The sequence below is a fragment of the Cherax quadricarinatus genome, chromosome 47 (assembly GCF_038502225.1).
Source record: "Cherax quadricarinatus isolate ZL_2023a chromosome 47, ASM3850222v1, whole genome shotgun sequence".
Lineage (NCBI taxonomy): Eukaryota > Metazoa > Arthropoda > Malacostraca > Decapoda > Parastacidae > Cherax > Cherax quadricarinatus.
The window spans coordinates 16120961-16147006 of record NC_091338.1 but is presented as its reverse complement, the minus strand read 5'-3'; the positions used below and the strand labels follow the sequence as shown (position 1 = coordinate 16147006).

Below are 26046 nucleotides of genomic sequence, written 5' to 3'. Positions count from 1 at the left end.
AGTGCCCCAAGGCACTGTCCTGGCACCTCTACTGTTCCTCATCCTCATAGCAGACATAGATAAAAACACCCGGCACATTTTTGTATCATCATTTGCAGATGAAAGTCAGTATGGTAGAGGACACTGAAAAAGTACAGGAAGACAAACAGAGTTTTCCAGTGGGCAGTGGAAAACAACATGACATTCAATGGTGATAAGTTCCAGCTGCTTAGGTATGGAAAGAATGAAGAACTCAAAAGGAGCACTATATACAAAACTCAAGAGGGTCACCAAATAGAATGTAAGGAACACGTAAAAGACCTAGGAATAATTATGTCAGCTGACCTTTCTTCTAAAGACCATAACAAGACAAAGATCACGACAGCCAGGAAAATGACTGGATGGGTATTGAGAACTTTCAAAACAAGGGAAACAATGCCGATGGTGACACTCTTCAAATCGCTAGTGCTCCCTCACTTAGAATATTGCTCAGTGCTGACGGCCCCGTTCAGGGCAGGAGAAATATCGGAGCTGGAACAAATACAGAGATCGTTTACGGCTCACATTGAGCCAGTAAAGCACCTAAACTACTGGGAATGCCTGCAAGTCTTGAACATGTACTCACTGGAGCAGAGGAAAAAGAGGTACATGAAAATATATACCTGGAAGGTACTCGAGGGCTTGGTCCCAAATCTGCACACTGCCATAACAACATACTGGACTGAGAGATATGGGAGAAAGTGTAAAATAAACCCAGTGAGGAGCATGGGTGCGGTGGGGACAATAAGGGAACACTGTATCAACATCCGGGGCCCCAGACTTTTCAACATCTTACCAGAAGATATCAGAAACACTGCTGGAACAAGTGTTGAAGCCTTCAAGAGGAAACTAGAAAAGTAACTTCACCAGGTGCCAGATCAACCAGGCTGTGATGGATATGTGGGGCAGCGGGCCTCCAGCAGCAACAGCCTGGTTGACCAGGCAAGCACCAGACAAGCCTGGCCCATGGCCGGGCTCAGAGAGTAGATATACTCTCGAAATTCTTCAAAGGTATATCAAAGGTAAGCAATGAATAATGACTACAGCACTCAAGGCACTCTGTACAGAATGCTCAAACACTGTACAGTACTCTATAGTAGAAAAAGCTATCCAGAAATACAAATGATTGCTAATTTAAAGACATTACGTATTTAGTAATAATATAGTATTATGTGAATTACTTGCCGTCATTACCATGACCAAAGTATTGCACATATAGATATACGTACATACCTCTTCAAATAATGGGCTACCAGAAGTGTCAAAGAAGTGCACAGAGATTTTACGGCCATCAACATCGACAGTTGTTGAACCATAGTCAATACCAACGGTAGGTATATATTTGCTAACAAAACGATTTTCACAGTATCTCTTTATCAGGCAGCTCTGAAAAATAAAACACTGTAGTGAAACAATTATTATTTATAAAAAAATCTTCTGTCATAATTTTCTCAAAAAAATTTGAAACAATATGTAGTTAAAATAAAAAAATAATTCAAAAAATTACATACTGCTTAAAGTGTTAGATTTTAAACATCAAAACAATCATATTTACACTCAGTAATAATGAGAATTATTACCTTGCCCACTCCAGGGTTACCAAGGCTCAAGATGCGAATTCTTGAGATATGCTTTGATCCATTACGACTATCCATGACTGACTAAGTTTACATTAATATCTCCTTTTATAGCAACTTTTTTGTAACCTGAAGAAAAACAAGGCATTTTGTACAGATCTTTTAGGTAGGAACAAATTCTGTAAATAGAAACACAAAAGTAAGGGCAATAAGGTCAGCTAGTCTGACACTAAAAATATAAACCTGTATTATGTAATTCTCAAAAATATTTTTTCAAAATGTTTATTAAAAAGAACTAATACTGTCCCTAATGAACAGTATCAAAGCATGTTAAGGAGAATTATATAGTACATACTAAGTGTTAAGGTAAATAAACTAACACAAATAGTGTGTATAGTAGTGTATGCCGAGTAAAAAAAAAAAAAAAAGACAATTTACACACATACCAATATTCTTATAGGCCCACTTTATGAAAGTACAGTGTAGCAATAAAGCAACAGCAAACAATTATAGACCAACAGCACTAACATCACTCATTTTCAATCCAATTAATGCTTTGTAGCCAAAAATAGCTTAATTTTATATTCCATGAAAATGCTTGAAAAACTCAAGAGATTAATAAATTGCAAAATATGATTTTTTTTTTATTTAATGGTAGAATATTATTATCTTCATGGGAAAGTGCTAAACCCATATGGGCCATATAGCATACTCAAGGTAGAGTAGCCTAAGTGAATTACTCTCCATTCCTTTACATGTAAGGAACGCTTTTACAAAAAAACAATAATTATTAAAGTCAACTAACAAGCAAGAACAAGTAAACACTGAGTTATTTGAAAGGGATAACCATACTGAGAAGTGGGTTATAGTAAGCATATATGCACCTGGGGAAGAGAGAAGTATAGAGGAGAGAGAGAGATTTTGGGAAATGTTGAGTGAATGCGTGGGGAGTTTTGAACCAAGTGTGAGAGTACTTGTGGTTGGGGATTTTAATGCTAAAGTGGGTAAAAATAATGTGGAGGAAGTAGTAGGTAAATTTGGGGTGCCAGGGGTAAATGAAAATGGGGAGCCTTTAATTGAGCTATATGTAGAAAGAGGTTTGGTAATATTATTATTATCACACTGGCCGATTCCCACCAAGGCAGGGTGGCCCGAAAAAGAAAAACTTTCACCATCATTCACTCCATCACTGTCTTGCCAGAAGGGTGCTTTACACTACAGTTTTTAAACTGCAACATTAACAACCCCCCTTCAGTAATAAGTAATAAGTAATACATATTTTATGAAAAAGAGGATAAATAAATATACAAGGTATGATATAGCACATAATGAAAGTAGTTTGTTAGATTATGTATTAGTGGATAAAAGGTTGATGGGTAGGCTCCAGGACGTACACATTTATAGAGGGGCAACTGATATATCGGATCATTATCTAATTGTAGCTACAGTTAGAGTAAGAGGTAGATGGGATAAGAGGAAAATGGCAACAAGAAGTAAGAGGGAGGTGAAAGTGTATAAACTAAGGGAGGAGGAAGTTCAGGTGAAATATAACCAATTATTGGCAGAAAGGTGGGCTGGTGCAAGTATGAGTAGTGAGGGGGTTGAAGAAGGTTGGAATAGTTTTAAAAATGCAGTATTAGAATGTGGGGAAGAAATTTGTGGTTACAGGAGGGTAGGTGCAGGAGGAAAGAGGAGTGATTGGTGGAATGATGAAGTAAAGGGTGTGATAAAAGAGAAAAAGGTAGCTTATGAGAGGTATTTACAAAGCAGAAGTGTTACAAGAAGAGTAAAGTATATGGAGAGTAAAAGAAAGGTGAAGAGAGTGCAAAAGGAGAGTGGATGATAGAGTGGGAAAGGCACTGTCAAGAAATTTTAATGAACATAAGAAAAAATTTTGGAGTGAGTTAAACAAGTTAAGAAAGCCTAAGGAATGAATGGATTTGTCAGTTAAAAACAGAGTAGGGGCATTAGTAGATGGGGAGATGGAGGTATTGGGTAGATGGCGAGAATATTTTGATTAACTTTTAAATGTCAACGAAGAAAGGGAGGCGGTAATTTCATGCACTGGCCAGGGATGTATACCATCTTTTAGGAGTGAAGAAGAGCAGGATGTGAGTGTGGGGGAGGTGCGTGAGGCATTACGTAGAATGAAAGGGGGTAAAGCAGCTGGAACTGACGGGATCATGACAGAAATATTAAAAGCAGGGTGGGACATAGTGTTGGAGTGGTTGGTATTTTTGTTTAATAAATGTATGAAAGAGGGGAAGGTACCTAGGGATTGGCGGAGAGCATGTATAGTGTCTTTATATAAAGGGAAGGGGGACAAAAAGAGATTGCAAAAATTATAGAGGAATAAGTTTACTGAGTATACCAGGAAAAGTATACGGTAGGGTTATTATTGAAAGAATTAGAGGTAAGACAGAATGTAGAATTGTGGATGAGCAAGGAGGTTTTAGAGTGGGTAGGGGATGTGTAGATCAAGTGTTTACATTGAAGCATATATGTGAACAGTATTTAGATAAAGGTAGGGAAGTTTTTATTGCATTTATGGATTTAGAAAAAGCATATGATAGAGTGGATAGAGGAGCAATGTGGCAGATGTTGCAAGTATATGGAATAGGTGGTAAGTTACTAAATGCTGTAAAGAGTTTTTATGAGGATAGTGAGGCTCAGGTTAGGGTGTGTAGAAGAGAGGGAGACTACTACCCGGTAAAAGTAGGTCTTAGACAGGGATGTGTAATGTCACCATGGTTGTTTAATATACAGTGGACCCTCGACTAACGCTATTAATCCATTCCTGAGAGCTCATCGTTAGTCAGAATAATCGTTAGTCAAGTTAATTTTCCCCATAAGAAATAATGGAAATCAAATTAATCCGTGCAAGACACCCAAAAGTATTGAAAAAAAAAAATTTAACACATGAAATATTAATTTTAATACACACAAACTGAAGAAGACATGCACAGTTACATGACACTTACCTTTATTGAAGATTTGGTGATGATTGATGGGATGGGAAGAGGGGAGTGTGTTGATGGTCTTAGTGTTTAGAAGGGGAATCCCCTTCCATTAGGACTTGAGGTGGCAAGTCCTTTTTCCGGGTTACTTCCCTTCTTCTTTTAATGCCACTAGGACCAGCTTGAGAGTCACTGGACCTCTGTCGCACAACATATCTGCCCATAGAGGCCTGTACCTCCCGTTCCTTTATGACATTCCTAAAGTGTTTCACAACATTGTCAGTGTCACCATTAAACACTTGTTCAGGTTTCAGTCCTTCACTGTCTATGTACTCCTTGAATTCCTGCACATATTTTTCAGCTGCTTTTTGGTCCAAACTGGCAGCCTCACCATGCCTTATCACACTATGTATGCCACTACGATTCTTAAATCTCTCAAACCAACCTTTGCTGGCCTTAAATTCACTCACATCACCACTAGTTGCTGGCATTTTTCTAATTAAATCGTCATGCAACTTCCTAGCCTTTTCACATATGATCGCTTGAGAGATGCTATCTCCTGCTATCTGTTTTTCGTTTATCCATACCAATAACAGTCTTTCAACATCTTCTATCACTTGCGACCTCAGTTTCGAAAACATAGTTGCACCTTTGGCAAGAACAGCTTCCTAGATTGCCGTTTTCTTGGCCACAATAGTAGCGATGGTTGATTGGGGTTTTGTGTACAACCTGGCCAGCTCGGAGACATGCACTCCACTTTCATATTTAGCAATGATCTCTTTCTTCATATCCATAGTAATTCTCACCCTTTTTGCTGTAGGGCTGGCACTAGAAGCTTTCTTGGGGCCCATGGTGACTTATTTTGCAGGTGCAATCACTAAAAAGGCTGTGATAATAGGAAATGTTCCGATTGTATGCTTGGAAGCGACCGCGGTGGCTGGCTGGCTTGTAAACACTGGCCAGAAGTGGACGCGTCTCAGACGGAACGAATGGTGTTGGTCGAGTTTTTTAGTGCTAATCGAGGCGAAATTTTTGCGATAAAATGCATCGCTAGTCAGATTTATCGTTAATCGATGCCATCGCTGGTCGAGGGTCCACTGTATTTATAGATGGGGTTGTAAAAGAAGTAAATGCTAGGATGTTCGGGAGAGAGGTGGGATTAAATTATGGGGAATTAAATACAAAATGGGAAGTGACACAGTTACTTTATGCTTATGATACTGTGCTTATGGGAGATTCTAAAGAAAAATTCCAAAGGTTAGTGGATGAATTTGGGTGTGTGTGTAAAGGTAGAAAGTTGAAAGTGAACATAGAAAAGAGTAAGGTGATGAGGGCATCATATGATTTACATAAAGAAAAATTGGATATCAAATTGGGGAGGAGTATAGAAGAAGTGAATGTTTTCAGATATTTGGGAGTTGACATGTCAGCAGATGGATTTATGAAGGATTAGATTAATCATAGAACTGATGAAGGAAAAAAGGTGAGTGGTGCACTGAGGTATATGTGGAGGAAAAAGATGTCATCTATGGAGGCAAAGAAGGGAATGTATGAAAGTATAGTAGTACCAACACTCTTATATGGGCGTGAAGCTTGGGTTGTAAATGCTGCAGCGAGGAGGCGGTTGGAGGCAGTGGAGATGTCCTGTCTAAGGGCAATGTGTGGTGTAAATATTATGCAGAAAATTCGGAGTGTGGAAATTAGGAGGTGTGGAGTTAATAAAAGTATTAGTCAGAGGGCTGAAGAGGGTTTGAGGTGGTTTGGTCATTTAGAGAGAATGGATCAAAGTAGAATGACATGGAGAGTGTATAAATCTGTAGGGGAAGGAAGGTGGGGTAGGGGTCATCCTCGAAAAGGTTGGAGGGAGGGGGTACAGGAGGTGTTGTGGGCGAGGGGTTTGGACTTCCAGCAAGCATGCGTCAGCGTGTTAGATAGGAGTGAATAGAGACAAATGGTATTTGGGACCTGATGAGCTGTTGGAGTGTGAGCAGGGTAATATTTAGTGAAGGGATTCGGTGGGAGACGACCGACTTGTTGAAAAAAAAAAAAAAAAATCGGGGAAACCAGTTATTTTATATAACCGGACTTGAGTCCTGGAAATGGGAAGTACAATGCCTGCACTCTAAAGGAGGGGTTTGAGATATTGGCAGTTTGGAGGGATATATTGTGTATTTTTATATGTATATACTTCTAAACTGTTGTATTCTGGGCACCTCTGCAAAAACAGTGATTATGTGTGAGTGAGGTGAAAGTGTTGAATGATGATAAAAGTATTTTCTTTTTGGGTCACCCTGCCTCGGTGGGAGATGGCCGATTTGAAAAAAAAAAAAAAAAAAAAAACATACTGAACAGCCCATGGACCTGCTGGCCCATGAGCTGGATGAGAGGAGTGGTGTTAGGAGGCAAGAATTTCACTGTTATAAAACTTAACTCCAGAGACAATTGGTCTACCAAGTTCGGAAGATGAGCAGGAGCACTGTCCAGTACCAAGAGACACTTGAGTGGCAATTTATTTTTCTGGAGGTAGTTTTTCACACTCGGGCCAAACATTTCATGGACCCAGTCAATGAAAATGTGCCTTGTGACCCATGCCTTATAATTAGCTTTCCACAACAAACACAATTTACTCTTGACAACATTTTCTTGAACACTCTGGGATTTTCAGAGTGATACACCAGTAAAGGCTTCACTTTGAAATCCCCACTAGCGTTACCACAGAACAAAAGAGTAAGCCTGTCTTTCATAAGCTTGTGTCCTGGCAGTGCCTTTTCCTCCTGTGTGATATAAGTCCTCTTTGGCATTTTCTTCCAAAAGAGGCCCATTTCATCACAACTGAACACTTGTTGAAGGAGGAATCCTTTAGCCTCTACGTACCACTTGAACTCATCAACAAATGCTTTGGCCTCACATTTGTCAGAACTTGCAGCCTCGCCATGTCTTACAACACTGTGTATGCCACTACGTTTCTTAAATCTCTCAAACCAGCCTTTGCTGGCCTGAAATTCACTAAGAGCAGCACTCGTTCCAGGCATTTTCTTTACGAGATCCACATGCAACTGCCTTGCTTTTTCACAAATGATCAACTCCACAACACTATCTCCCGCTAATTGTTTTTCGTTGATCCACACCAACAATAACTTCTCCACACCTTTGATTATTGGTGACCTTCGTTTTGTTAACACATTTACCCCTTTCGCAACATTAGCTTCTGTGATTTCTACTTTCTTTGCCAGGATGGAAGTGATTGTTGATTTGGATTTCCCATACATCCTGGCAAGCTCAAGCACATGTACACCACTCTCATACTTTTCAACAATTTCTTTCTTAAATTCCATCACATTTCTCACTTTCTTTACCAAAGGAACTTTACTTGGAACTTTCTTTGGGCTCATGGTGGCTTATTTCGCAGTTGCACTCAATCAATAACCACAAAAAACAATGGATTATAGCGAAATGTTTGGATGAATGAGTGGAGGCTTCCTCACTCATCCAGAGACACAGCCAGACTGACTCACGAACGCAGTGGAGCGGCAGGTGGAAGCGTCCAATACGGCAGATCTCCGAAATAACGGCCGACAACCGGGATAGAATTTCATCCAAAAAAAGAGGGTGAAAACCGAATTGGCCGATATCTGGAACGGCCAATAACCGAGGGTCCACTGTATAGACATTTTCATTAATCCATCTACAATACAGTGGACCCCCGCAGAACGATATTAATCCGTTCCTGAGAGCTCATTGTTATGCGAAATTATCGTTTTATGCGAATGAATTTTCCCCATAAGAAATAATGGAAATCAAATTAATCCGTGCAAGACACCCCAAAGTATGAAAAAAAAAAAATTTACCACATGAAATATTAATTTTAATACACACAAACTGAAAAAGGCATGCACAGTTACATGACACTTACCTTTATTGAAGATCTGGTGATGATTGATGGGATGGGAGGAGGAGAGAGTCTTAGTGTTTAGAAGGGGAATCCCCTTCCATTAAGACTTGAGGTCTCAAGTCCTTTTCTGGGGTTACTTCCCTTCTTCTTTTAATGCCACTAGGACCAGCTTCAGAGTCACTGGACTTCTGTCGCACAACATATCTGTCCATAGTGGCTTGTACCTCTCGTTCCTTTATGACTTTCCTAAAGTGTTCCACAACAGTGTCAGTGTAATAGTCACCAGCACGGCTTGCAATAGCTGTGTTAGGGTGATTTTCATCCATAAAGGTTTGCACTTTAAGCCACATTCCACACATTTCCTTAATCTTTGAAGTAGGCAACTTCTTCAATTTCTCTCTCCCCTCCTCCGAACCAGTTTCCTCAGGTCTGACCTCATGCTGTTGAAGTTGATCTAGCAGCTCATCAGTGGTTAGTTCTTCATTGTCCTCCTCCACCAACTCTTCCACATCATCCCCACTAACCTCCAACCCCAAGGACTTTCCCAATGCCACAATGGATTCCTCAACTGGCATAGGATTCCCAGGGTTAGCCTCAAACCCTTCAAAATCCCTTTGGTCTACACATTCTGGCCACAGTTTCTTCCAAGCACAGTTCAAGGTCCTCTTAGTCACTCCCTCCCAAGCCTTACCAATAAGGTTTACACAATTGAGGATATTAAAGTGATCTCTCCAAAACTCTCTTAAGAGTCAATTGAGTTTCTGAGGTCACTACAAAGCACCTTTCAAACAGAGCTTTTGTGTACAGTTTTTTGAAGTTTGCAATAACCTGCTGGTCCATGGGCTGCAGGAGAGGAGTGGTATTAGGAGGCAAAAACTTCACCTTAATGAAGCTCATGTCCCCATAAAGTCACTCTGCCACGTCTGTAGGATGACCAGGAGCACTGTCTAACACCAGGAGGCAATTAAGGTCTAATTTCTTTTTAGTTAGGTAATCTTTCACATTGGGGGCAAATGCTTGGTGTAACCAGTCATAGAAAAAGTCCCTAGTGACCCATGCCTTAATGTTTGCCCTCCACAGCACACACAAATTAGCCTTGAGGATATTCTTTTGCCTGAAACTCTGGGAGTTTCTGAGTGATACACTAATAAAGGCTTCACTTTGCAATCACCACTAGCATTAGAACACATCAACAGAGTAAGCCTGTCTTTCATAGGCTTATGTCCTGGGAGTGCCTTTTCCTCCTGAGTGATGTAGGTCCTGCTTGGCATTTTCTTCCAAAACAGGCCTGTTTCATCACAATTAAACACTTGTTCAGGTTTCAGTCCTTCACTGTCTATGTACTCCTTGAATTCCTGCACATATTTTTCAGCTGCTTTGTGGTCCGAACTGACAGCCTCACCATGCCTTATCACACTATGTATGCCACTACGCTTCTTAAATCTCTCAAACCAACCTTTGTTGGCCTTAAATTCACTCACATCATCACTAGTTGCAGGCATTTTTTTAATTAAATCCTGATGCAACTTCCTAGCCTTTTCACTTATGATCACTTGAGAGATGCTATCTCCTGCTATCTGTTTTTCATTTATCCATACCAATAAGAGTCTCTCAACATCTTCCATCACTTGCGATCTCTGTTTTGAAAACACAGTTGAACCTTTGGCAAGAACAGCTTCCTTGATTGCCGTTTTGTTGGACACAATAGTAGCGATGGTTGATTGGGGTTTACTATACAACCTGGCCAGCTCGGAGATAAGCACTCCACTTTCATACTTAGCAATGATCTCTTTCTTCATCTCTATAGTAATTCTCACCCTTATTCCTGTAGGGTTGGCACTAGAAGCTTTCTTGGGGCCCATGGTCACTTATTTTGCAGATAAAATCACCAAAAACACTGTAATAATACGAAATGTTCCGATTGTATGCTTGGATGTTACCGCGGAGGCTGGCTGGTAAACAATGCCACCAGCGGAACATGTGAGGCTGGCTCAGGCCACACATTAGACGCGTCTCGGCCGAATAGCGTTGAGCGGGTTTTTTAGCGGTATGCGAGGCAAAAATCTTAGCGATAAAATGTATCGGTATGCGGATTTAATATTATGTGATGCCAACGGTATGCGGGGGTCCACTGTATTTTCTTCAAAATTATATAAGAAACACGTTACATAGCATGTAAACATGCAATGTTTATATGCTATTGAATGGTGAGTCGGGTGGAGGGTAAACATTATGTTTTCTCTGGTCTAGTGTTAGAGAAAACTGTGAATCTGGCGTCTGGCCCAGTCACCGCCCTTAATACACGTTTGTTTATAATTCTCAGCATGAATTATTCATTACTTCTCCCTCTGTTTATGATGGCATCTAAAGGTAGTTAGAAATGATTAAACTCAGTGAACATGGTATGTTAATGGTAATAATATGGCTGTGTTCTGCAGTGTAGGTAGCCAGTAGGTGTAGCCCAGAGGGACTACATACATGTACCTACATCTACCAGTTACCTACACTGACTTCCTACAAATAAATACTATTCACCTCTCACCCTACAATAAGACTACAAATATTTTAAGGTAAGTAATGAATATACTAACCACTGAAGATCTGCAACACTATAGTTATTCTCTATAAAATTTATTTTTTGTTAATATTTTTGGGTGTCTGAAATGGATTAATTGGATTTACATTATTTCTCATGGGAAATATTACTTCAGTTTTCAGCCCTTTTGGATTTAGGCCAACATTCTGGAATGGATTAGTTAAAAAAACTGGGGGTCTATTGTACGGTAATCATATATAATACATTATTCTGACTGATGAATGTGATGCAAAAATGCTAAAAGTATTATATATGTATGTATTTATAAATGACCTGAAAAAGAAGATTCACTTTCATCATCATTCACTCCATCACTGTCTTGCCTGAGGCATGCCTACACTACAGTTAAAAAACTGCAACATACTGACACTCCTTTAGAGTGCAGGCACTGTACACTTCCAGGACTCAAGTCCGGTTAACCACTTTCCCTGAATTCGTTCATAAATGTTATTTTGCTCACACTCCAACAGCACATCATCATTAACAACCATTCATTTTCACTCATTCCTATCTAACATGCTCAAGAACACTTGCTGTAAGCCCAAGCCACTCACACATAAAACCTTTTTCACCCCCTCCCTCCAACCTTTCCTAGGATGACCCTTACACCACCTTCTTCCACTTCAGATTTATATGTCCTCCAAATCAATATACGTATATTGTTCCATCCTTTCTAAATGTCCAAGCCACACACACACACACAATGTGTGTGTGTGTGTACTCACCTATTTGTGGTCACATGGGTCAAGTCATAGCTCCTGGCCCCGCCTCTTCACTGATCGCTACTAGGTCCTCTGTCTCCCTGCTCCATGAGCTTTATCAAACTTTGTCTTAAAACTATGCATGGTTCCTGCCTCCACTATCTCACTATCTAGGCTATTTCACTTCCTGACAACTCTGTGACTGAAGAAATACTTCTTAACACCCCTTTGACTCATCGGAGCCTTCAACTTCCAAGTGTGACCCCTTGCTTCTGTGTCCCATCTCTGGAACATCCTGTTTTTGTCTACCTTGTCAATTCCTTGCAGTATTTTATATGTTGTTATCACGTCTCGCCTAACCCTCCTGTCCTCCAGTGTCGTCAGGCCGATTTCCCTTAACCTTTCTTCATAGGACAATCCCCTTAGCTCTGGGACTAGTCTTGTTGCAAACCTTTGCTCTTTCTCTAATTTCTTGACATGCTTGACCAAAATGGTGCTGCATACTCCAATATGGGCCTGACGTACATGGTGTACAGAGTCTTGAATGATTCCTTACTGAGGTATCAGAACGCTATTCTTAGGTTTGCCAGGCGCCCATATGCTCCAGCAGTTATGTGGATGATATGCGCCTCAGAAGATATGCTCGGTATTATACTAACCCCAAGATCTCTTTCCTTGAGTTAGGTTTGCAGTGTTTGGCCACCTGATGTCTTCTTTGCCCTTCCTTAATCTTCATGACTTTGTATTAGGTGGGGTTAAATTCAAGGAGTTAGTTACTGGACCAGGTTTGTAGCCTCCTGTCCAGGTCTCTTTGTAGTCCTGCCTGATCCTCATCGATTTAATTTTACTCATTAACTTCATGTTATCTGCAAACAGACACACTTCTGAGTGTATCCCTTCCATCAAGTCATTCACATATACAGTACCAAAAACAGCACAGATCTTAGGATTGACCCCTGTGGAACCCCGCTCGTCACTGGCGCCCACTTTGACACCTCGTCTCATAACATGACTAATTGTTGCCTCCCTGTCAAATATTCTCTGATCCACTGTAGTGCCTTTCTTGTTATGCATGCTGGATCCTCTAGCTTTTGCATTAACCTCTTGTGAGGAACTGTGTTGAAGGCCTTCTTGCAGTCCAAGAAAATGAAATCTATCCACCCCTCTCTCTTATGTCTTACTTCCATTACCTTGTCATAAAACTCCAGTAGGTTTGTGACACAGGATTTTCCTTCCCGGAAACCGTGCTGGTTGTTGTTTTTAAGCTTATGTCTTTCTAGGTTCTCCACCACTCTCCTCCTGATAATCTTCTCCATGATTTTGCATAATATACACATCAGTGACACATGTCTGTAGTTTACTGCCTTGTGTCTGTCTCCTTTCTTAAAAATTGGGACTACATTTGTCATCTTCCATACCTCAGGTAGTTGCCCAGTTTCAATGGATGTGTTAAGGCTTTTGTTAGTGGCACACACAGCATCTCTGCTCCCTCCCTAAGGACCCACAGAGAGATGCTGTCTGGTTCCACCGCCTTTGAGGTATCATGTTCACATAGCAGCTTCTTCACCTCCTCCTCGGTTGTGTGTATTTCATCCAGCACTTGTTGGTGTACCTCCCTATTCTGACTTCCTGGAGTCCTTCTTATCTCTACTGTAAATACTTCTTTAAATCTCATGTTGAGCTCCTCACATATTTCTTGGTCGTTTCTTGTGAACTCCCCACCTTCCTTCCTCAGCCTGATTACCTGGTCCTTGATTGTTGTTTTCCTCCTGATGTGGCTATACAGCAGCTTCGGGTCAGACTTGACTTTCGATGCTATGTCAATTTCATATTGTCGCTGAGCCTCCCTTCTTATCTGTGCATATTCCTTTCTGGCTCTTCAGCTAATCTCTTTATTTTCCTGGGTCCTTTGTCTTTTGTACTTTTTCCATTCTCTAGTGCACTTAGTTATTGCCTTCCTACACTTTTGGGTGAACCAAGGATTCATTCTGGTCTTCCCATTACTTCTGTTTCCCTTGGGAATAAACCTCTCCTCTGCCTCCTTGCATTTTGTTGTCACGTAGTCCATCATTTCTTTTACTGATTTTCCTGCCAATTCTCTTTCCCACTGAATGTCTTGCAGGAAGTTCCTCATGGCTGTGTAGTCCCCTCTTTTGTAGTTGGGCTTCTCCCATTATATTCCTGCTGCCCTCTCCACTTGTAGCTCAACTATGTATTCAAGGCACAGAGCCACATGATCACTTGCTCCAAGGGGCCTTTCATAAGTGATATCCTCAATGTCCAAAATACTCAAGGTGAATATAGTGGTACCCTGAGTTTCGGCCATAATTCGTTCCAGAAGGCTGTTCAAGTGCCATTACCAAACGAATTTGTTCCCATAATGAATGAAGTAAATTAGATTAGTCCATTTCAGACCCCCAAAATTACACTTACAAAAGCACTTGCAATAATACACTTACATAACGGTTTGAGTTGGGAGGGGGCCAAAACTCGGGGTACCACTGTACTAGGTCCAGTCTTGCTGGTTCATCTTCACCTCTCTCTCTGGTAGTGTCTCTAACATGTTGATGCATGAGGTTTTCCAGTACCACATCCATCATCTTGGCTCTCCATGTTTTGGGACCCCCATGGGGCTCCAGGTTTTTCCAGTCAATCTCCTTGTGACTGAAATCACCCATAACTAGTAACTTTGCTCTACCCATGTGAGCTCTTCTGGCCACGTTGGCTAGTGTGTCTACCATTGCTCTGTTGCTCTCTTCATATTCTTCTTGGCCTGCCTGCCTGCCTGCCTTCCACTCTCGTGTGTGTGTAGGCATGCGTGTGTGTTCATACTGAATAGGTAAAACTTGCGATTTTGATTTAAATAGCAATACTCTTCTTGCCGAATAAGGCAAGCAAAAATTTGTGTATGCAATAATTTTACAATAATCATTCTGAACCTAACACAAAAAATATTTCAGTTTATTTATTATTAAATTATTGTAAACTTATCTAAAATATACTTAGTTGGATTAGGCTAAATTAAACTGCATTAGGTAAGTTTTCTAAGGTTCTTTTGGTACAAAATTTTTATTTTTACATAACATATATGAAAAAATATATATCTTCAAACGTATAAGAGAAAATTTTAGAAAGGACTTAATTTTAAATGAGTTCTTGCTAACTGACAATTTTACCTATTCGGCACGACATATATATAAATTTTTTTAACATGATGGCCATCTCCCACCAAGGTAGGGTGACATGAAAAAGAAACACTTTCACCATCATTCACACTATCAGTGATACGACAGTTCAGATGTCCCTCCAAACAACAAATATTTATTATTTATTCAGTAAATATTGATTTATTATTTAACACATGTCCATCTCCTGCAAAGGTAAGGTGGTTTGAAAAAGAGAAAATGCTTTCACCACGTGAAAAATATGCAGTACTACTATACTTACCATAAATGTGTACTTCTTGGTATTTCTGTAAACAGCAACAATTCATTGTAGAACACCCATGCCTGATGAGCTTAAATTTGCCAGTTATCCTATCTTCAAGAAAAATAATAGATCAGATGTCAGCAGTTACAGTACTTTTAGTAAACATGTACTAATTACTATTACAGGAGCAGAATGTCTACACTATTAGACAGGGTACTACTATAATAATAATAATAATAATAATAATAATAATAATAATAATAATAATAATAGTTTATTTCAGCATGATACGTTTGTACAGATGATGACATTTGGGTGTACATGCCGAAAGCCCCTATATATGCAGAGCATTTTGGGTAAACTTAAGACTATCTTAAGGTTAACAAGGCAATAAGAATAAAGTGTAAATTTAGGAGTTTACAATGAATACAAAAGAAATGAATATTCTATTAGTTCATGCTATATGGCTTTAACAAGTTTAATTGAGAGGAATTATAGGTTTGATTATTTACAGTATAGGTGTCCCTTATTTTATGCTGCAGCGCTATGCCAGGCCCTTGGCATCAGTGCTAAATTCTATCATACTATACACATTTATTTACACAGAACAAGAATTGTCAATGAGCTTTGTGAACCATACCAGCTACAACCATAATGTGCATACTGTATATGGAATTACCAACAGGAGTAACACAATGCATACCAACATGCTATACAGTAATATCACCTGAACTATACAGTAGTATCACCTGAACTACACAGTAGTATCACCTGAACTATACAGTAGTATTACCTGAACTATACAGTAGTATTACCTGAACTATATAGTAGTATCACCTGAACTATACAGTAGTATTACCTGAACTATACAGTAGTATCACCTGAACTATACATAGCATCACCTGAACTATACAGTAGTATTACCTGAACTATACAGTAGTATCACCTGAACTATACATAGCATCACCTGAACTATACATAGCATCACCTGAACTATACAGTAGTATTACCTGAACTATACAGTAGTATCACCTGAACTATATAGTAGAATCACCTGAACTATATAGTAGTATCACCTGAACTATATAGTAGTATCACCTAAACCAGTCATGAGGGCAAAGTTTAACAGACAACTTAAACAAGTACCCTAGTGCTAAATAACAGCTACACCTACCAACCGACTTACAACCTGCTCAACATATGACTGCTCGACATATGACCACTCGACTTACGACTATGTTTTGTATGCAAATGTTCTGGGAAATAAACAACTGTTTGTGCTGTACACAGTGTTTCTGCTGTTGTACACAGTGTTTTATGCTGTTGTTACAGCATAAAATACAGTACTAACAGCATAAAATGTAAAGTAAAAAATTAAATACCAAAATACGTAAAACAATAAAATAAAATCATTACAATAATGTGATGTTGATATTCAGTGGTAAGGCTCAACTTACGTCCATTTTGATTTACGACTGGTTAGTCCGAACCATGCTCGGTCGTAAATCGGATGGTAGGTGTACGTACTTTTAAGTTACAGTAATGAGCATCTAACTGATAACGTCTGTGAAATATCTAGGACTAATGGTGGCCTGTGACCTGGTGGCAAAAGCTCTCGCTTCACGCGATGAGGGTCCGGGTCCAGGTGTTAGTTGACAGGTGTGGATCACATCCTGGGACAAAAACCGACAAAATTTACCCAAAATGCTCTGCATAACAAACGACTTTCTATGTAGTAGTATGTCACTGATGTCCTTTGATATACCTCTGAAGAGTTTCAAGAGTTTAACTACGTACTCTCAGAGCCAGGCCATGGGCCAGGCTCATCTGGTGCTTGCCACACCAACCAAGCTGTTGCTGCTGGAGGCCTGCTGCCCCACATACCCATCACAGCCTGGTTGATCTGGCACCTGGTGAAGATATGTACTTGTCCAGTTTCCTCTTGAAGGCTTCTACACTTGTTCCAGCTATGTTTCTGATATCTTCTGGTAAGGCGTTGAATAGTCTGGGACCCCGGATGTTGATACAGTGTTCCCTTATTTTCCTCACCACATCCCTGCTCCTCACTGGGTTTATTTTATACTTCCTCCCATATCTCTCACTCCAGTATGTTGATATGGCAGTGTGCAGATTTGGGACCAGGCCCTCGGGTACTTTCCAGGTGTATATTATCATGCATCTCTCTCTCCTCCACTCCAATGAGTACATGTTCAAGACTTGAAAGCATTCAAAGTAATTTAGGTGCTTTACTGGCTCGATGCGAGCCGTAAACCATCTCTGTATTTGTTCCAGCTCTGATATTTCTCTTGCTGTGAACAGGGCCGTCAGCACTGAGCTATATTCTAAATGAGGGAGAATTAACAATTTGAAGAGTGTCACCACTGGCATTATTTCCCTTGTTTTGAAAGTTCTCAATACCCACCCCATCATCTTCCTGGAGGTTGTAATCTTTATCTTGCTCTGTTCCTCAAATGAAAGATCAGCTGACATAATTATTCCCAGAACTTTTATGTGTTCCTTTTGTTCTGTTTGGTGACCCTCTCGAGTTCTGTATATAGTGTTCCTTTTGAGTTCTTCATTCTTTCCATACCTAAGCAGCTGCAACTTATCCGCATTGAACGTCTTGTTGTTCTCCACTGCCCACTGGAAAACCCTGCTTATGTCTTCCTGTAATTTTTCAGCGTCCTCTACTGTAGTGACTTTCATGCTTGCTTTAGTGCCATCTGCAAATGATGATGCAAAAGTGTGACGGGTGTTCTGAGCTATGTCTGTTATAAGGATGAGAAACAGCAGAGGTGCCAGGACAGTGCCTTGGGGCACTGAGCTTTTGACCTTGCTGATGCTGGATCTTGCTCTGTTTACTACTTGTTGTGTTGTGTGTGTTAGGAATCCGAATATCCATCTGCCTACCTTCCCCGTAATGCACATGGCCCTCACTTTGGTCGCTATCACTCCATGATTGCATTTGTCAAACACCTTTGCAAAATCTGTGTAAATCACATCTGTGTTTTGGTCTTCTTCCAATGCCTCCGTAATTCTGTCATAATGGTTCAGCAGCTGTGACAGGCATGATCATCCTGCTATAAAACCATGTTGGTTCGGGTTATGCTGGTTGTATTGGTCCATGAAATTTGTAATCTGCCATCTCATCACTCTTTTGAAGATTTTTATGATGTAAGAAGTTAGGGTCAGCTAGGCCTGTATGCCTTATACATGTACTTGCATAGTTTACAATATGAAATTACAATATTGGTTTGCTAAGTGCAAAGAAAGCCACTATCATCCCGAGGCATTTTGGGCGGTCTTAACCTAATGCTTTACAGACTATTTAATACTAGACATATATATGTATATCATAGTTGGTTCGAACTGAACATTTTTTTATATATCAACAGAGGTAGTAGCGGTTTCACAGTATAATTAAATTAACAAGTAGTTGAATTGTAAGTTACAGAATTACATGTATATTTTAGCATATTAAATATAATGAGACTTAGACAATTTTAGTTTTGAAATAATCTTATCAAATTTGGAGTTTTTGGGCTAATGGTGACAATAGTATAAAGTGTTTGTGTTGTTAGTTTTGGGAGATGAGGTGATTTCTAAGTAGTGCCTTGAATTGGTGTGCAGGTAAGGGCCCTTTTGTGTTTTCAGGCAATGAATTCCAGATTCTGGGGCCCTTTATATGCATTGCATTTTTGCACAGAGAGAGATGGACACGAGGGATATCAAATAGTGTTTTGTGTCTTGTGTCATGCAAGTGTGTTCTATTGTAGTTCTCGAGAGAGTTTGAGAGGAGGGTTTATATTGCAGAATTATGTTCTGTGTATGTAGTAGGCACAATAATATAAGTGGATATTTTGTATGTTAACCAGGTTCAAGCTCTTAAATAGTGGTGGGGTGTGTTGCCTGGCACAGAAGTTTGTAATCATTCTCACAGCAGCTTTCTGTTGAATAATTAAAGGTTTAAGGTGATTTGCTGTGGTTGAACCCCATGCACGAATACCATAAGCGAGATGAAATTAAGACACGTGCAACATCTGGGTATCTTTATTGTAGACGTTTCGCCAACCAGTGGCTTTATCAATACAAATTCCAGGACATAACTTGAAGATAGTAGAACTATGTACAGAAGATGAGGTAATCAGTCCCTCAACCTAGTAGTAGGTGCGAAGAGCACCGTAGTCGTGGAGATTCTCATTTCTCATCTTGTCGGTATTATATACCATTCTTGTACAACTTGTCATACACTGCAACATCATGGAATCTTGATTCTGAGGACATGTACATAACCTTCACGACTACGACAACTACTACTACAACTAACCCATCTCTTTGGGTAGAACCAACTTCCACTGGGGAATCCCGCCTACCAGTGACTATGCCCTCGTCTGCTACCCGTCCCATTTCCACCTGACGTTAGTATACAAGCGTCAGGTGCCTTGCTTCTGCTTCAGAATCTCCATGACTACGGTGCTCTTTGCACCTACTACTAGGCTGAGTGACTGATTACCTCATCTTCTGTACATAGTTCTACTATCTTCAAGTTATGTCCTGGAATTTGTATTGATAAAGCCACTGGATGGCGAAACGTCTACAATAAAGATACCCAGATGTTGCACATGTGTCTTAATTTCAGGAAAAGTGTGTTTGGGTAGTTGCCAGTGAGACAGTTTTTTTGGTTTTAGTGTTGTGGTTTGTAAGGTTATTGTTTCTAAGTTTAATTCTCTTGATACAAAAGTTTTGACAGCAACATTCTACCAGAAGAAATCAGAAACACTGCTGTAAGAAGTGAAGAAGACTGAAGAAGACTTAAAGAGGAAACTCCTGAAGGATATCCAAAAGGACCCCAATGGGAATTAGTCACTGACTTTTTTGGGTTATCCTAGGTAATTTACACTGTGTATGGCAACTGCACTAATGTGTACTTGTGCCTAAATAAACTTACTTAGGAGTCAACATGCCCATGGTCTGATCTACAAGGTTATTACTGCTGGCTGCACACAGTTCAAAGTACAAACCACAGCCAGGTTGACTAGCAACTGGCTTGAAGAACTCAAAGTTATCTTGAAGACAGCCAAGGGTCTGTTGGTAATCCTCTTTATGTATGTGTACTCATGAACCTTTGCTTTTCTTTATGGGTATTTTGCACCATATACCGAGTCTTTGCTTTCATAAGGAGAGATTTTTGTATGCAGATTTGGGACCACTAGGATTTTCCAAGTGTAAATTATCATGAATTGTTTTTCACCTGCATTCCAATGAGTACATGTTGAGGGACTTCAAACATTACCAGTAATTTAGGTGTTTGACTGAATTTATAACTGCAGTGAACTTGACCAGTATCATCGTCAAGTGCTAAGCCAACAATGATGTGATAGATACGTGAGCCAGCAGTAAAAGTCTGGTTGACCAGGCAAGCTTTTAGGCTTAAGGGACTGACCACACTCCACCCAAGGTGATGGACTGATCATGTTAAAACTACTTATACCATCTCCTGTATTGGACTGAAAAGCCTGTTGTAAAGGTGAAATGTTTCAGCAATCAAGATACCCAGTGTTGCAAGTGTGTCTTATTCATCCACCAGACAATAACCAAACAAGCCTGATCCAATGCCAAGCTGTGAGAATAGGAAAACTCTTGAAACCAGCCAGAGGTACAATATATCAAAGGTGTTAATGTTAAAAAAAATGTACCTTGACCCTTTAATGTTTCATCACAGAAATACTGGAGGGATTTGAATATACTTCTAACATGTTTCAGACTGCCATTTCTGAGATTTTTTTACTTCTATAAATTTTGCTTTACCTGTCATAGTTTTTTATGAATTTTTTTAAAGTGAATCTCACCAGTCATTATTCCAACAAATGAGCAATTGGGAACCACCTGTTCCCAAGTCTGGAACTACACAACTTCAAACCTCATTTCCTCATTCTCCTTTGCAAGGAGATAGAACTCTCATTGGTTACTTGAGGATGACAATGAGTTATTCCCCCTATAGGTTATGAGACAATTTCAAAAGGTTCATTTGTTCAGAATGAGCTCTGGAACCTTTCCAGATAACAGTACATCAGTTTTCAAAAGTTTTTTTTTTTTTTAAACTACAGAACCCAATTTTTTAAATAATATAAGTGAGGACAGAAAAGTATGATTTCCCACATAATTAGCAAGAAGCTTATACTACATATATCTTTATAAAAATAATGCTTTTATCAGCCATATTATATTTGTATAGTATAGTCATTTTTAAGCACTGAAAACATTAAGAAAACTGACATATAATGTGCTTACTAATGCTGCTGAAGCATAACTATAAGAAATAGCAAAAAAGGCACAATACCGTGACTGGAACGATACACAAATAACCCGCACATAAAAGAGAGAAGCTTACGACGACGTTTCGGTCCGACTTGGACCATTGACAAAGTCACGCTAACCAGAGGTGGAGCAGGATGGCTATATATAGGCAGGAAGAGGTGGTGGTAGTAGTAGTAGTAGTAGTACAAGAGTTGTATATAATACCGACAAGATGAAATTAAGACACATGCACAACACCCGGGCATCCCCATCATAGATGTTTCGCCATCCAGCCAGCCACTGGATGGCGAAACGTCCACAACAAAGACAACCAGACGCCGCACATGTGTCTTAATTTCATCAGTAGTTGTAGTAGTAGTAGAAGAAGAAGAGGTAGTAGTAGTGGTAGTGGTAGAAGTGGGAAATAAGGAGGACGAGCCAGTCAAATACAAAGGAAGGGGAGCACTGCAAGAGAGCTAGATGCCCACAGAGGGAGAGCAAGCGCACAGAGGTGCGTGAAAGGGGAAGTGGTGAAATAAATGAAGAAGGAACAGAAACACGAGACAGGAGAGAGAAAGACAACCCAGAGGAGAAAAGGAAAGAGGAAAGGAGAAGAGGAAGAAGAAGAAAAAGAAAAAGAAAAAATGAGGATTCAGGTTAAGTCACGGGTGTTCTGAAATTTGGAGCATTTTACAATGTAGTGGGAGAGGAAGGCATCTACAGAGACGAAGCCAGGGCTAAGGTTCATACAAGGAAAGTTGTGTATTAGAGAGGATTCAATTAGACAGCGACTGTTCGAGTTGGAAGTAGGGAAGACAGTTTTAGCAGAAGACTAGTCAATAGGATGGCTATGATCTCTGACGTGACAGAAAAGAGCATTGTTAGTGTCGGCAAGCCTAACACTATTTTTGTGCTCCCTAAGTCTATCAGAAAGAGATCGACCAGTTTCTCCGAAGTATTGAAGAGGACAGGAGGAGCAAGAAATACCTGGAGTTTTACCTGGAGAGAGTTCCGGGGGTCAACGCCCCCGCGCCCCGGTCTGTGACCAGGCCTCCTGGTGGATCAGAGCCTGATCAACCAGGCTGTTGCTGCTGGCTGCACGCAAACCAACGTACGAGCCACAGCCCGGCTGATCAGGAACTGACCGGCTGATCAGGAATAGAGTAGACACCAGGAACATCTGTAGAGGGAGGAGAGGTATGAACGAGATTAGTGCAAAGAGTGTTAGTCTGGCGGAAGGTAAGCTTGATGTCTAAGGGACGGAGAGAATTGTTGAGATTAGAAAGACCGGAAATGTAGGGAAGGCAGAGGATAGAAGAGTTCTCATGAGTAGAGAGTTTGGGAGAGAAGAAATTGCGTTTAGCACGTGAGAGGGCAGAGTATATGAAATGGGAAGGGTAGCCAAGACGGGAGAACGAATTATGAAGAGTGGAAATTTCTGCTGGAAGGAACTGAGGATCACAGATGCGCAGGGCACGGAGAAAGAGGGAGATAAGAACACTTTTCTTGACAGGAGAAGCATGATAGGAAAAGTAGTGAATATACATGCCACTGTGCATAGGTTTACGGTAAACGGAAAAGGAAAAACCTGTATCTGAGCGGTGGACATGGACATCAAGGAAAGGAAGCAAGGATACACAAATAACCCGCACATAAAAGACAGAAGCTTACGACGACGTTTCGGTCCGACTTGGACCATTGACTTTGTCAATGGTCCAAGTCGGACCGAAACGTCGTCGTAAGCTTCTGTCTTTTATGTGCGGGTTATTTGTGTATCGTTCCAGTCACGGTATTGTGCCTTTTTGTTATTTAAAGGAAGCAAGGAATTAGATTCCCATTCAGCTTTAAACTTAATGGAAGGGGCAAGATTATTAAGAGCTTCAAGAAACGGTTGGAAGAGACTGGAGTCATGAGGTTGTCTTTGTTGTGGACGTTTCGCCATCCAGTGGCTGGCTGGATGGCGAAACGTCTATGATGGAGATGCCCGGGTGTTGTGCATGTGTCTTAATTTCATCTTGTCGGTATTATATACAACTCTTGTACTACTACTACTACCACCACCTCTTCCTGCCTATATATAGCCGTCCTGCTCCACCTCTGGTTAGTGTGACTTTGTCAATGGTCCAAGTCGGACCGAAACGTCGTCGTAAGCTTCTCTCTTTTATGTGCGAGTTATTTGAGTATAACTATAAGAAAGATGTTTTTAAAAACATAATTTTTGTTTAAAATACAAACACTGTCAGGTGGCAACAATAATAATAATAATAATAATAATAATAATAATAATAATAATAATAATAATAAAATACAATAAAATAAAATACAATAAAATAAAATTTACAATAATAATAAAATACAATAATATAAAATAAAATTTACAATAATAATAATAACATAATAAAATTATATAATAAATATAACTGTATAAAAATTTATTATTAATCTTTATTTCTACAAATTAAATGATACAAGTATTACACATTAGCTGACATTGATATACTATATAGAAAGCTCCTGGTTATACCGAGAATTTCTGGTAACTTAGATTAATTGTCCCCAGGATGCCACACACCAGTTTAACAACCAGGTACCTACTTACTGCTAAGTGACCAGGGGCAGCAAGTGTAAGGTAACTAACAACCAGGTACCTAATTACTGCTAGGTGACCACGAGCAGCAGGTCTAAGGAAACAGCCCAACGTTTCCACTAGTGCTGGGGATCGATCCCGAACCCTCAGTGTGAGCTGGCGCACTACCAACCAAACCATGAACTCATTCCATCACGCAAAATCAACGTAGATATCAGACCAGAAGATAACATTTCATCCAATATTTGACGAATTAAAAAAAAAAAAAAAGAGAACAGAAACAACATGGCTAGTTTTGATGACCTAATTCCCTGGTCCCTACAAACACACTACTGTCTGCTCACACTCTGCTACTGCTTCACATAGACCAGTAACATATCACAGCTGCTGATCACTACACTCAGGACACCAAGGTTTGGTTATTAGGGGGGTTTAAAGCCTATCGACTACACCAGTCACTATGCCTGCACGTAACCTCTTCCACCACCAGGCAACAACACTAATACTCAAAATAAGGATTACTTTAATTCCTATAATAGGGATTAAAGCAAACTCTCGGCATAAAATACACCCAGAGAAATACACGTTTCTGTGTATATATCCTGTGACACAAGGATTATTCACCAGCTCAAAATATCTGGTGGAGTCTTTGTTGACACTGAGGCTCCACCAGCCCCTCTACCATTATTGTATGTTTCTAAATAAGTGTTTATATATTTTTAATATATTAATAAGTTTTTACAATAATCTTGAAGGTACAGAAGTGTTACAAGCATGCACATATATATATAGAACAGTGTGTAATTTAATCTAGGCTAACCCAAATATCTTAAATAAATTCTGTCAATTTGAATATGCAAAAACTAGGCACTTCAGGATTATCTAGTATTATTTTGCCTTTAATTAATATCTAGAACTTTTTAGGGAAAACATTACAATGCTTAAAAATTTAAAATTCCTATTTAGAAATGCAAGTGGCTAGTTTGTAGAAGAAAACGATATTACTAGATAGGATGAACACTTATAAATACCTTTTGTCATTGATTATTTTGGGGTATTTAATTTTATTTAATATATATATATATATATATATATATATATATATATATATATATATATATATATATATATATATATATATATATATATATATATATATATATATATATATATATATATATATATATATATATATATATATATATATATATATATATATATATATATATATATATATATATATATATATATATATATATATATATATATATATATATATATATATATATATATATATATATATATATATATATATATATATATATATATATATATATATATATATATATATATATATATATATATATATATATATATATATATATATATATATATATATATATATATATATATATATATATATATATATATATATATATATATATATATATATATATATATATATATATATATATATATATATATATATATATATATATATATATATATATATATATATATATATATGTCGTGCCGAATATGTAAAACTGGTCAATTAGCAAGAACTCATTTAAAGTTAAGTCCTTTCTGAAATTTTCTCTTATACGTTTAAAGATATATTTTTTTCATTAATGTTAATGTAAAAAAATTTAATTTTGCACCAAAAGAATCTTAGAAAACTTACCTAACCTTATTATAACAATTACAATTTATTTTAGCCTAACCCAACTAAATATATTTTAGATTTGTTTACAATAATTTAATACTAAGCAAACACAATCAGATATATTTTTTTCGTTAGGTTCAGAATGATTTTGGCGAAATTATTGCATACACAAATTTTCACTTGTCCTATATGGCAAAATGAGCGTTGCTATTTAAGCCAAGATCGCAAGTTCTGCCTATTCGGCACGACATATATATATATATATATATATATATATATATATATATATATATATATATATATATATATATATATATAGGTAGTAG

General features: G+C 38.8%; 1 protein-coding gene across 7 annotated transcripts in view; it reads right to left on the bottom strand.

Annotated features, from left to right (window-relative positions):
- LOC128696492 (dnaJ homolog subfamily C member 27) overlaps positions 1-24752 on the bottom strand; it is a 77995-nt gene extending 53243 nt beyond the window's left edge. The window contains exons 1-4 of one of the 7 annotated variants that reach the window (XM_053787744.2): positions 24679-24752; positions 15189-15281; positions 1599-1724; positions 1252-1404 (exon numbers count right to left, since the gene is read on the bottom strand). In XM_053787744.2, the coding sequence (XP_053643719.1) occupies positions 1252-1404; positions 1599-1673 (228 nt within the window). In that variant the 5' untranslated portion in view covers positions 1674-1724; positions 15189-15281; positions 24679-24752. Of the gene's footprint in view, positions 1-1251; positions 1405-1598; positions 1725-15188; positions 15282-24398; positions 24543-24576; positions 24597-24678 lie in introns of those variants that run through there. The other 6 variants (XM_053787745.2, XM_070094716.1, XM_053787747.2 and 3 more) reach the window with 6 other exon arrangements.
- Positions 24753-26046: the final 1294 nt, after the last annotated feature.